The following is a 13,595-nucleotide window of genomic DNA, read 5'->3' as shown; positions in this document are numbered from 1 at the left end:
GGGGGCGGGGGGGCTGCGTTACTGCCAGGTATGCTGCTGTGAAGAGAGCAGAGACCCTTGGTTTACCCCACATCACACACCAATGGCTCCATCAGTGGAACCTGCTAGAAGGGTTGGCTGAGGAGGAGGGAAAGAGGTCTGGGAGAATGGGGGGTTGAGGGGCAGGTGTATGGCATGCATCTAGCTCTAGAGCACCTTCGTTTTTATCCATTTAAAGTTGCTTAGCTGCATTATGCATATCCCTCCTTAGGTGTACTTCCTACACACACACCTCCCGGCCTACCTAGAGGACTTCCTGAGAACCACTCGGGTTATAAAGGACCTGTCTGCACATGAAACTTTACTCTCTTCAGAGAGAACCTTATAATTACCCAAGCAAAAACCAACTTGGGTATTGCTATGTTTCCACCATCTTAAGTAACCTCGGATTGATTCTTGACCACTTCTCTTTTAAAGACAATGTTAAAGGCCCTTTTAACATCAAATACATTTATTGTGTGCCAAGCACTTCTCTGAGCCCTTCCCTGAGCCCTTCCTCTAAACCCTCACCACTGCCTCCATGTCACAGATAAGGTCCCTAAGGCACAGGAGGGGAATGGCTTGTCCAAAGCTGCTCAGCCTGTTGGTGAAGTCAAGATTCAAGTCCAGGCGATTTGTCTGGGCCCCAAGCCTGTCCTGTCCACTCTCTCATGAGAATCTGGAACCCTGAAGCTCTGTGTAGATTGTGCAGGGCAGCCCCACTCCAGTCTAGGCTGTTATATGCCCCACCCATTATGGGCTCAGAAGTTTTTCCTCTCCCTTTGGCCCCAATCCCCTTACCTGTCCATGGTAGCCTGGGGACGGCACCACAGAACCAATGAGCTGGCTTGCCCTCCACAAAGCCCCCTACTATATCCCCTTAAACCTGAGAGGTAGTGCTGAGCAGTCCTGCTGGGAAGGTTAGACTGACAACAGTGGGACGATGCTGAAGGTCAAAGGCGTCGGCTTCACAGGGATACCCCAGAGCTTGCCTTTTGTCGTGGCTGATCCGGGGATGTGACTACTACTGTGTTGCAGATGGTGAGTGCGATGAAGAAGTCGAACACGTCAGAGAGCTCTGGCGAAAGGTGGGCCAGTGGGCGTTCCTGGGGCCTTGCGGTGGCCAGGCACCTGTCACATTCATTCACCTTCTCCAACAGCTTTGGATCGGGTGTGATGTCTTTCTCCTGGAAGAAGACAGAGACTAAGGGGTGAGTATAACCCAGTGAAAGCGTCTTAGTGCTTGACTGTTTAAGGCACCCTGATTTCAGTATAAGCTCTAAAGACACCTTCATCTGACTCACATGCATATGCCATTTTATAGTGATGAATAATGTATATAATTGGTACAAGAATATATGACTTACATATGGAATGAAATGTGTATGTTCTTATAACACACACGTTCTCATTATAAAGTCATACAGCTAAGAATATATGTTATTATAACATATCTGACTCAGAGAGATTTGAAAAAGAGGGAAAATTTAACAAATCTGTATCACATCACCTCACAGTAATACATACTTTTTGAAACACACACTTCTTTGTCTCCTTCCAGTCTTTTTTCTGTACATTTACATTTTACATCATCAAATATTTTATACATTTCCTTTTGACATAAGCCCAGAAGTGGGGTTGCTGGATCATACAGTAATTCTGTTTTTTAAGTTTTTGTGGAACCTCCTTACTGTTTTCCACAGTGGCTGGGTACCAGTTTGCATTCCCACCAACAGTGCATGAGGGTTCCCTTTTCCCCACATCCTTGCCAACACTTCTTATCTCTTGGCTTTTTGATGATAGCCATTCTAAGAGGTGTGAAGTGGTATCTCATTATATTTCTGATTTGCATTCCCACCTTAAATTTATACAATGTTATATGTCAATTATAGCTCAATAAAAAAATTTATACATAAATTGGCAGTGTCCATTTTCCCCAAAACACTATATACAGCTGATCCTTGAACAATGCAGGGATTGGGGTGCTGATCCCTGTGCAGGTGAAAAGTCTATATAACTTTTGACACTCCTAAAATTAGCCTACTACTGACTGGAAGCCTTACTGATAACATAAACAGTTGACTAATAATATATTTTGTTTGTTATATGTATTATATACTATATTCTTACAATTATATAACCTAGAGAAAAGAAAACATTATTATTAAGGGGTGCCTGGGTGGCTCGGTTGGCTAAGCGTCTGCCTTCGGCTCAGGTCATGATCCCGGTGTCCTGGGATCGAGCCCCACGTCGGGCTCCCTGGTCAGTGGGGAGCCTGCTTCTCCCTCTACCCATCCCTCCTGCTTGTGATCTCTCTCCCTCTCTCTCAAAATAAATAAAATCTTTAAACAAATTTTAAAAAAGAAAATATTATGAAAGTCATAAGGAAAATACAGTACTGTATTTATTTTTAAAAATCTGCGTGTAAGTTGTCCTGTACAGTTCAGACCTGTGCTCTTCCAGGCTCAACTGCAGTCTGAACTTTTCCAGACTTTTAACAACATCAAAACAGACACACTATGATTCATTTGGCCATTCTTTTATCACTGAATACATTTTTTTTTCACTGACAAACTGCTATGCACAGAAAACTTTGGCTGAATCCCTAAATTCCTAGGTCAGGAAGTTTGAATATTTCAAATACTCTGGACCCATATTGCTAAATCAATGCCAGGAAAGCTTGCTCCAACACAGTCCCCCTCCTGTCAAGCATGAGGGCCCTCCTCCCAGGTACCTCTACGTAAACCCACCAATCAGCGACCGCCATGTAATGGCAGACTCTGTATGGTTTCTAAGGACAGAAGAGAATGAGGCCACCACAGAGGAACCAAAATGGATTCTCCCTCTCTGCTCTTAAAACATTTCAGAAGTGAAAGGTTTTTTAGAGATCCTCACTCACTCACTCCTGGAAATTTCCCTGCCTGACCAGAATGGTCCATAGATGTTTGGGCAGCTGTCAAGGCAAGGGAGAAAGAAGTTTATTGGATTTGGGTTCATCTAATTAAAACTCCCCCCCCCCCCCCCCCCCCCCCCCCGCCACTTGGCTTTGCTTTTTCACAGTTGTCATCCTGCTCTGATGTTTTATGCATTTCATTTGGCAGGACAGCCTTCCTCTCCAGCGCCCATCTGGGTAGTTTACCGGTAATCCCCCATCCTTAGAGGCCAAGGCAAAGGGGCCGTGTCAGCATTTTAGGAAAAATACATGGGTTTGAAGAGGTGTTGGCCACAAAAGTTCTGTTCACTGAGCAGAGCTAAACCCCCAGCAACAGCTCATTCGTATTGTTACATGCAGATACTTTGGAGGAATGAAGGGAAGTAGCAGGACCAGGAAAGGTGATACAGCCCCAGCATGGGCAGCTGCCGTCCTCTGAGTGGGACTCACCATGGGGCTGCTGAAGGCCGTGTGCTTGGACAGCATGCTGGCCCGCTTGGCCTCAGCCCGGCTGCCTGTGCGCCGGTGTGACTTGGTGCTCTGGGTCCTGTGCATGACGCGAACGCTCTGGTGGCTCCCGATGCTGCCGCGCTGGGGCAACGATCCCCCTCTGGGGACCGCCTCTTCCTCTTCGGAGTCTGCCTCCTGGTACCTGGCCAGACGCTGGGCTGTGGGCAGAGGGACATGGGGTGACACGTCACAGGAAGGCTAGGAAAATGAAACTGATTCAGAGCACTCGCCACCCTCGCTTTCTTAAAGGCAAGGCCACATTTAATGAGTTTCCACTGAGAGATGGAGGCCGCTCTCATTTTATGTGGACCTACAGTCAACCTGGTGAGGCTGACATTCTCAGCCCCAAGCACAGATGAGTCACAGAGAACGTAAGGAGCTTGCTAAGTACATTAGGACTCAAGAGGGTGGAGATGGCATCCAGGTCAAGGTGATGCCAAAGCTCAGGTCCAGTGCATTTTGGCACAGTGGCCATCGCACTCCACAAACAAGTAAGGAGTGGACAGATAGATTCACATACAGCCCCTCTATTCAGGTGGACCCTAGGTGTGATGAATGGCGTCTGGGCAGCAGACAACAGGGGCAAAGGAAGGGAAGACAGTGAAGGCCTAGCCCACAGAGTAACCTGGCTTCAGGATTTGCCCTTTAACCTGGGGTCATGGAACCACCTGGCTCACTGGGGCTGTCAGGACAGATCACATGTTGAACATCTGCCCTGCAATCACAGAGAAATGATGGTTCTCAGGCTGTGTTATGGTGCTTTACCATGGGGCATCCTTGTTCAAGGCCAGGTAGGTGGTGGGTACTGTCTGCATTTACACTGTATGGATGAAGGTCTACCCAACAGGGAGGCTGACAGTCCTTGTGGGTTGCACAGGGTGGACAAATGCCACCAGGATATAGACCCAGCAGGCAATGCTCCACTGAAGACGACCTTGACTGCATGGCTGTGCTTGAGCCCTCAAGGGGGCACTGACCAGCAAAGTCCTTGTAGCTACATGGCCACTCAGTGAATTATGAGGTACATCTGCACTGCTTCTTGCTAATGGATGGCTCTGAAGACATTTTTCTGGCTTTCCCCAGTTAGTTCAGCTTGTTTCATCACAGACGAGCAAGGAGACTAGTCATGAAGATTACTCATTCAAAACAAGCAATTATTAAGAACTTCCAGGGCAGGTCCAGTGCTGGGTGTGAGCACAAGGTATCTTAACACAAGGTGGCCTGCCTGAGGGGCTTAGAAGGGCTTAGAAGGGCCCTCCGATCTGCGCATGCCTGTGGCATTGGTCTGTCCTGTGAGCTAGGCCTTATATTGAGCATCTTTCATTAGGAAGACTTTTCTTTAGGGATGAGAAAAACAGAGATAAGGAAAGATAAGTCACCCATGGTCACAAGGCCAAGTAACTGCCAACACCAGGATCCAACTCCGGGAGTTCCTCACCCCAGAAGCAAATCTTCTCTGCCCGTCTCACCCACTCCTGGCTGATGGAAGCCCCAGTTTGGTGGTGAATGAACGGCAGGGAAGAACAAAGCCCGGACATGGTGCTGTCAAGCTCCTGGGCTTGTGCATTAGGAGCTTGGGTCAGCCTCTCGAAGGATACACCAGCCTGTCCCACCCTCCTGCTAACATCCTGGATGTTAGCCTAAACACCAATCCCTCAGACCACTGCTGATGTGTCTGTGGTCTACAATGATGCAGCAGTTTCTGACCAGCAGTGGCCTGAGCGATGCCCTCAGTGTCGAGGGAAGGCAGGAAGCAGGTAGGTGATGCCTCATCTGGGGCACACAACGTAACCGGGACATAAGGTCAGAGATGGCCAAACCCACAGTCTCCATGTGAACTGGGTTCATCGCACAAAGTCATCTGAATTCATTTTACTAATGAGATCTGAGAGGTCAGGTCATGGGTAATAACAGCTGACGTTGCTCCTGGCCCCAGGTGCATATCAATGACTGATCACAGCATTTTTTTTCAAACATGCAGCAGCGAGGCCTGCTTGCTTTGGCCTTCACCACAAACGCTTTCCTGTGTCTTCCAGAGGCAATGCAATCCTTTGATTTTATGATAAGCATCTGACAACTGTCAACATTCTTCTGTAATCTTAGCTGGGATTCCGCACATGGAGTCTCAGGTCCAGCTTTCAGAGGCTGCTTCTGACCCAACTTCAGACCTGGGTCTCTGGCTCCTTTACAGTTAGGCTAAGCTCTGCTTTCAGGCAAATGAGCTCTTCTGCACAAGGCTGAGGAGTTATGGAAGGGGAGAGTGCTAGGGGGACAGGTGGGCAGTGACTGACCATTTATTTTGGGAGGCAAATAAAGCAATAAACATAGTGGATAAGTTCCTATGTCTTCTATTTAATATGATTACTTTAATTTTACATAAAGGGCCTTCGTGGATATCATAATTCTTGGTTTCATGAAACTCGCAAAAATCCCATGCCTCTAACAGATCTTTCCTGCCATATCCCCCTAAAAGAACAGCTTCCTAATGAAGCCCACATACTGACTCCTGTTCTATTATTTGCTTCTGTTCCCGTGGCAAGACTTCTTTCATGTTCTCAGATGCTGTTACAGGAAGGAGAGGGGCGCTGGTTGCAGAGCTGGCACACCTTATCTTGGTGCCCTCTCCTGGCTCAGACGGGTGGATGGTTCCAGTCATACCCTCTGCTTATGAAGTGGATAGCTCCCGTATGGGTTCAGGGAGGACAGAGGCAGCAAAGGATAAGGAAAGGAGAGGTAGGAGGAGCAACCACCTGTAAAATTCAAACGGGAGTGATATTTCTTTCCAGCTTCTACTAACATCATTTTCTAAGGGAAAGAATACAGCATGAATTGCCCAATGCCCTTCTGAGAATTTTCAGCTAATAACAAGGAGGCTGATGGGTGACAATAAAAGCATCTCTTCATTTTTTGGTGCAGCAAAGAGACTGGGTGCCTCAGAAGTGACTTCCTCAAGAATGCCCTTCTCGGTTCTCTTGTCTGGTAGAAAAAGAGTGTTTAAGCAGATGCCCACCACACTGAGATACTGCAGTGAACAGGGCACTGTCAGCAACATGGAATTCTATGTTTGCTTCTATAAATGCTGCCACGCTTCAGTCTCCTGAGTTGCTCTAACAGCCTTTCTGTGTTTTATTCTCTCTCAAAAATCAGCAATCCCTGAAGCTTGTATGTGTGTGTGTGTGCATGTGTGCGTGTGTGTGCATGTACGTGTGCCCAGGCATGTGTGCATGCAGCTTTGACACAGAGGCTCTCTGTCCAGCCCAGACTGGGGGTCCCCACCCCCAGACTCACCATTGGCGTCATGGGAATATTCTATGCCAGACACAGTGCATCTTCGGAAAACCATCTTATTTTCAGTTAAAGTGCCAGTTTTATCTGAGAAGATATACTGTATCTGCCCTAAGTCTTCCGTGATGTTCAGAGCTCGACACTGCAGCTGCGAGTCCGTTTCTTCGTCATACAACTCTACGTCCTGATGAATGAAGTACACTTGGCATACTTTAACAATTTCAATGGAAACATATAAGGAAATTGGGATCAAAACCTAGAAGACATAAGGCATACACATGAACAATTATGAGGACCAGGGAGCTGCAGAAGTAGTCCAAACTACTGAAATGACAAATGACTACAACCACAAGTAAGTAGGGACTATACTGTACCTTTAAGAGCTTAACCAGGTTGGTTGAGAGTCAGTATTGGAAAAGTATTAGGATATTGGCAAAGAGTTTAAACTAGGACAGCCTATGGTGTCACTGCGGAGCAGAAATCCACTATCGTGTCTGGAAGAATGGTAACCATGGCTTGGATAGAAGCAAGCATTTTCGTATTACTAAGTTGTGCTTGAGAGAAGCTAGGAAAGGAAAGAGGAGAGAGAAAGAGAAAAAAACACATGGCACAGTCAGAGTCCTCATAAGCAAAGTCACCTCGCACCACAGCAGCACTTGGCCCCCAGGCTCTCCCAGGGCTCCCGGCAACAAGAGCTGCCCATCCCGTGGACACAACCCCACAGGGGTTCGGAAGAGACAGGCTTTCCAGAGGCTGGTTGTGTTGAAGGACAATTTCTGGGATCTTGTATGATACAGAGCAAAGGGAAGAAGGCTTTGAGAAGAATATTCACAGTTACACTTTGACAATTTAAGAATAATCTTCATGACGTCAATGTTTAAATTTTTTTTTTTTTTGAATGACAGTATTGAACTCATGTTCATGGGCTCAGAATATCATATCCAGACAGACTAACTGGGTTCTCCTGGTAACACAATGTTAATGCAACACCTACTTCAGTACCATGCTTACTATAGAACTACTACTAGTACAGAGCTAGAACCAAATGTGCACTCACAAAAAAGACTAATGTAGAAAGTTCCTGCTGTATGAAACACATGTGATAAAGGCAGTAGAGCTCCCCTTGTAGGCAAAGGCTAAGCAGAGGTCCTCTGTGCACTTTGTCTTCCTAACATGACACTCAACTGACCCTTCTCTACTCTTGAACAAGCCTCTTGGGCACAGGTTCTCAGTTAGTGATGGGGAATTGTTCATGAGGCATGTGAACTAATAATACTAACAGTAACAGTAATAAAAATAATAAAAACCAATGCTGCAAAATGCAATTGTGATATCCGGAATTGAATCCTGGAACAGATAAAGCACATCAGTGCAAAGACTAGTAGAATCCAAATGGCATCTAGAATTTATGGCAAAGTACCAAAGTTGGTTTCTTGGTTTCGACAATGTAGCATAGTAATATAATACAGTCACATTAGGGGACTCTGGGTGAAGGACATATGGGAACTCTCTGTACTATTTTTTGCAACTTGTCTGTAAATCTTAAAATTATCCCAAAATAAAATTTAGGGCTTTTTTTTTTTTTTTTAAGAAGTAATGGAATGGAAAAATAAAACAAACACAATGATCCAAAAACCAACCCCGTAAGGCCTAAGAATCTTAGGAACGGCAAAGGAGAATGTTAACTTGAAAAGCACCCAAAAAAGACCCTATAGATAAATTAAGTGGAAAAGTAAGAAGCAGCACATTAGGCAGGTGTATCTGTGGTCCTCCCAGATGCAGAATTTATAGGACATTCTTAGCAGAGTGTGATGACTTTAAAGTTCTTACCAGAAAAGTAAAGCAATTATCATATGGTACTTAGTACTGTTACCTGCAGAACTATTATCATTGTCAAAAACGAGTAAACTGCAGCTGTGACTGGGGATAAAGAACTGCCATCAGACTCAGGGACATCAAATAATGACTTCTTCTCTTGATACCGCCGCACCCACAGTCCGTGTCCTACAGCAACGTTCGAAAAGAAACATCATTCACCCAATGGGAAAATAAGACACTGCTAGTGCAAAGTAAAGCAAAACTGTAAGACTATGGACACAGGCACATTGGGTCTCATTAGCCTGCCTTGCCATGTAAGAAAGCAAAAGCGCATGGCAGGTACTGTTGGCACCCACAGTCAGACTGCTGGAAGGCACTGGTTCTTGGATTCTTCCTCACATCAGGCATTTCCCATTATTGGCACTGAAAAGCACGCTGGTCATGAGGCAGAAACTGGGTATGTGCTGGCAGCCACCAATGGGAAAATCCCCAAAGAGGAATTTCCCAGCATGTGCCTCACAAAACACCAGTCTTGTCAGTCAGCCCCGGATATTGCCCATTATTGACCCTTCCTACAGATTCACATTGCACATGTCATGGACTCTCAGAAGCCAATGGCATTGCACAGTATTTCATCAGCTGGGTCCCACACTTGATAACACAAGCCCTTTCCGTGTCCCGTACACCTATGTCTTTCACCACTGAGCTCCAAGACCACATCACACTCATCTGCTTCATGATGGTCGCTGAGCAGGGGATGTGGTGAAGATCACTTACCCAGAGGTGAAACACAGTCCCCTGCAAGGCACTCCCGAGGCAGCATACCAGGTCTGGAGGCCATCAGAGGCTGGATAGCACCACAGCCCATGTGCAAGCTGATGCTTAGGTCCTTCTTAAGACCCAAAGGCTTTTTTTTCCTTTCCTCATGGAGTTCTCATGGGGAGCATTTGTGCCTCTCCTGCTAAATTATTCTCAGTTTATCACCAGGTTACTAATACTTCTTCTACTGGAATCATTATAACCAGTGGGATTAAACCATTTTTCCATCCAAGAAGTTGCAAATTTGAAAAATAACATTAACATTCATCTAGGCATCTCTAACATGGCCTGTGTGGATGCAAGCAGCCCTTGAGTCTAAGTGGATGACAAATGCGTGTTTTAACTTCAGAGTGCTGGGTCAGAATGAGTCGTCGGCAGCCCACTGGGCTCACCTGGAGGCTGTCCGGCAGTGCCCTCTTATTCGTGACCCACGAAGGAGACTTACCAACCGCAGAAAACAGAGACATACAAACGAGGAGGAGGACACACCAGAGCACATCGCAGTTCATCTGCCTCTCAAGCTGGCTGCGCTTGTAACGGGGCCCGCTGTTGTTCAGCAGAGCCTTGGTTTCATGTCCTGTACAGGGAGCGTGAGGGATGCAGTAAATCAGTGCCCAACAGCAGAGCAACGGCGCCCTGACTCATGGACTGAAGGACAGTGCTGCCATCCAATCATACTTACAGGATAAGTTCCTTCAAAACTGCAGGGTATGAAATGAATCCCAAATACGTAACCACCATGGAGGAACAATGGAAAAAAATAAGCTAAAATGCTAAGAGAGAACACTTTGGTTGAGCTACTATTAGAAATTTTGCTTCTTTCTGTTTTCTGGGTTTTCTAAATTTTTACAATGTCTTTGTGCTACTTTTATAATCAGAAAAGAAAAAAAAAAAGAGCAAGGAGCAACGTTCAAGGACACACAGCATGGGTGGCAAGCCAGCAGTGTTGTGGACCGCGCGTGCCACGGCCATGCCTACCTGCATAGATGACGATGCCAACAACAGCTTCCGTGTTTCTGATGGTACATCCTCGCAGCAGCAGGTTTTCTTTATACAGCCCGGCCTTTTTCCCGCTGTCGTGTATGCTGTCAAGGAATAGGAGGCAGGCATCACATGGATGCTTACGTGCACCTTGCAGCTCAAGGAGCACTGCCTCAGGGAAGGAAGGCCTGGACACTGGGAACTCCAGGACTGGGTGGCTTGTCTCCATGGATCTCTGCAAGAGCTGAGAGGGAGCTGATGCTCACTAGTAAGTGGGCTTCTAGAGGTTTCTCAACAGCCTGATGTTTGTTTGTTTTGTCCATGGGCTTTGTGAAATAGTAAGACAGATATGTCTGTGCCCCCTGTTCCTAACACAGGGCTCCTAAAAACCCTGGTACGTAGGGGTGCTAGCAGGCTCTTTTGTTCTAGTACTTAGTCTTTGACCCCAGTTCCCAGCATAGGATTCCTCAAACTCTTGTAATTTCCCAAGTGATAAGAGCACTAGGAGCATCTCTGAACCCAGTTTTTCCTGACATAGGATACTACATCCTTTTTAATTTCCTGGGTGACAGGAGTATCTTTTGTTCTTATGAAGCCACTCTAGGTGGGCTCCTGGATGCAGTTTAGTCAGCAGAAAGACCAAGCCATGACTAGAAACTTAAGAGTTTTCAGCCTCACCTTTCCATTCTCTAGAGAGTGCAGAGCGGCTGGAAATTAAGTTAATAACTAATCATGCCCATGTGATGAAGCCTCCATAAAATCCCAATAGTAAGGGGTTCAGAGAACTTCTGGGTTGGTGAACACACAGAGGTGTGCTGGAAGAGTGGTATGCTCAGAGAGGGCACAGAAGCTCTGCAACCCTTCCCACATTCCTTGCTCATGCATCTCTTCTATCTGGCTATTCACCTGTATCCTTTATCATATCATTTTATAATAAACTGGTAATCAGTAAGCAAATAGTTTCCTGAGTTCTGTGAGATGCTCTAGCAAATTAATTGAACCTGAAAAGGTGATTACGGGAACCTCTGATTCATAGCAGGTTAGTCAGAAGAACAGGTGACAGCATGGACTTGTAGCTGGCATCAGAAGTGAGGAAGTCTTGTGGAACTGAGCCTTAACCTGTGAGATCTGACACAGTCTCCAGGGAGTGTCAGAATTGAGTTAAATTATTGGACACCCAGCTGGTGTCACAGAATTGCTTGATATGTAGGAAAAACCCACATGTACGAATTGGTGTCAGCATCAGGTTTGTTTTCCTCACAGGGACAGACCACAGCTAGAAAGGGCAGACCTGGGAACTGTGAGACTGAGTGAGAAGTTGGTGAGGGAAGGTTGCTACGTGGTCCCGTGCCCACTTCCTGCTCATCACAGAGAACATTGCTTCTCATCAGTACCTTGTGTTGTCACAAATACACAAATTATTCTTTGTTTTTATTTAAATTCCAGCTAGTTAACATACAGTGTAATATTCCTTTCGAGTCTACAATATACTACAACACACTGTTCTATACAGTATAACACCCTGTGCTCATCACAAGTGCACGCCTTAATCCCCATCACGAATTTAACTCATTCCTCCTCCAACCTCCCCTCTGCTAACCATCAGTCTGTTCCTATTGTTAAGAGTCTATTTCTTGGTTTGCCCCTCTCTCTCTTTTTCTCCCCTCTGCTCATTTGTTTTGTTTCTTAAATTCCATACATGAGTCAAATCATATGGTATTTGTCTTTCTCTGACTGACTTATTTCGCTTAGCATAATACACTCTAGCTCCATCCACATCATTAGCAAATAGCAAGATTTCATTCTTTTTATGGCTGAGTAATATTCCTCTGTGTGTGTGTGTGTGTGTGTGTGTATTTCTTCTTGATTCATCAATTGATTGATCATTATTTGGCTATTGTAGATACTGCGGCTATAAACATTGGGGGCATGTATCCCTTTGAATTAGTACTTTTGTTTTCTTTGAGTAAATACCTAATAGTGCAATTGCTGGATCCTAGGGTAATTCTATTTTTAACTTTTCGAGGAACTTCCATACTGTTTTCCAGAGTGGCCACACCAGTTTGCATTCCCACCAACAGTGTAGGAGGGTTCCTCTTTCCCCACATCTTCTCCAATACCTATTGTTTCTAGTGTTGTTGATTTTAGCCATTCTGACAGGTGTGAAGTGATATCACATTGTAGTTTTGATTTGTAGTTCCCTGATGATGAGTGATGTTGAGCATCTTTTCATGAGTCTATTGGCCATCTGCATGTATTCTTTGGAAAAATGTCTATTCGTGTCTTCTGGACATTTTTAATTGGATTATTGGTTTTTGGGGTGTTGGGTTTGATAAGATCTTCCTAGATTTTAGATACTAACCCTTCATCAGATATGTCATTCACAAATATCTTCTCCCATTCCATAGGCTGCCTTTTAGTTTTGTTGATTGTTTCCTTTGCTGTGCAGAACCTTTTTATCTTGATGATATCCCAATAGTTCATTTTTGGTTTTGTTTCCCTTGCTTAGAAGACATATCTAGTAAGAAGTTGCGACAGCTGATGCCAAAGTGGTTACTGCCTGTGCTCTCCTCTAGAATTTTAATGGTTTCCTGTCTCACATTTAGGTCTTTAATTCATTTTGAATTTATTTTTGTGTATGGTGTAAGAAAGTGGTCCAGTTTCATTCTTCTGCATATTGTTGTCTAGTTTTCTTAACACAATTTGTTAAAAAGAACTGTTTTTTCCCTTGGATATTCTTTCCTGCTTTGTGAAAGATTGGTTGACCATAGAGTTGTGGGTCCAATTCTATTCTGTTCCATTGATCTGTATCTGTTTTTGTGCTAGTACCATACTAGCTTGACCCCTACAGCTTTGTAATATAACTTGAAGTCTGGAATTGTGATGCCTCCACCTTTGCTCCTCTTTTTCAAGATTTCTTTGGCTATTTGGGGTGTTTTGTGTTCCATATAAATTTTAGGACTGTTTTTTCTAGTTCTGTTAAAACTGCTGTTGGTATTTTGATAGGGATTGCATTAAATGTGTAGATTGCTTTGGGGCGCCTGGGTGGCTCAGTCGTTAAGCGTCTGCCTTCAGCTCGGGTCATGATCCTAGGGTCCTGGGATCGAGCCCTGCATTGGGCTCCCTGCTCAGTGGGGAAGCCTGCTTCTCCCTCTCCCACTCCCCCTGCTTGTGTTCCCTCTCTCGCTGTGTCTCTCTCTGTCAAATAAATAAAAAATTAAAAAAAAATAAA

General features: G+C 45.2%; 1 protein-coding gene across 2 annotated transcripts in view; it reads right to left on the bottom strand.

The window, feature by feature from the left end:
- The window catches only part of ATP10A (ATPase phospholipid transporting 10A (putative)), a 196,963-nt gene that overhangs the window by 39,980 nt on the left and 143,388 nt on the right, over nucleotides 1-13,595 (bottom strand). For both annotated transcript variants that reach the window (XM_021680631.1, XM_021680630.1), the window contains exons 4-9: nucleotides 10,361-10,467; nucleotides 9,828-9,959; nucleotides 8,619-8,749; nucleotides 6,749-7,001; nucleotides 3,401-3,618; nucleotides 1,011-1,205 (exon numbers count right to left, since the gene is read on the bottom strand). In XM_021680631.1, coding sequence (XP_021536306.1) covers nucleotides 1,011-1,205; nucleotides 3,401-3,618; nucleotides 6,749-7,001; nucleotides 8,619-8,749; nucleotides 9,828-9,959; nucleotides 10,361-10,467 — 1,036 coding nt within the window. The remainder of the gene's footprint in view (nucleotides 1-1,010; nucleotides 1,206-3,400; nucleotides 3,619-6,748; nucleotides 7,002-8,618; nucleotides 8,750-9,827; nucleotides 9,960-10,360; nucleotides 10,468-13,595) is intronic.

Source organism: Neomonachus schauinslandi, chromosome 9 (assembly GCF_002201575.2).
Source record: "Neomonachus schauinslandi chromosome 9, ASM220157v2, whole genome shotgun sequence".
In the NCBI taxonomy this organism is placed as follows: Eukaryota; Metazoa; Chordata; class Mammalia; order Carnivora; family Phocidae; genus Neomonachus; species Neomonachus schauinslandi.
The sequence above is the reverse complement of the archived record's forward strand: the minus strand, read 5'-3'. Positions and strand labels throughout refer to the sequence as shown.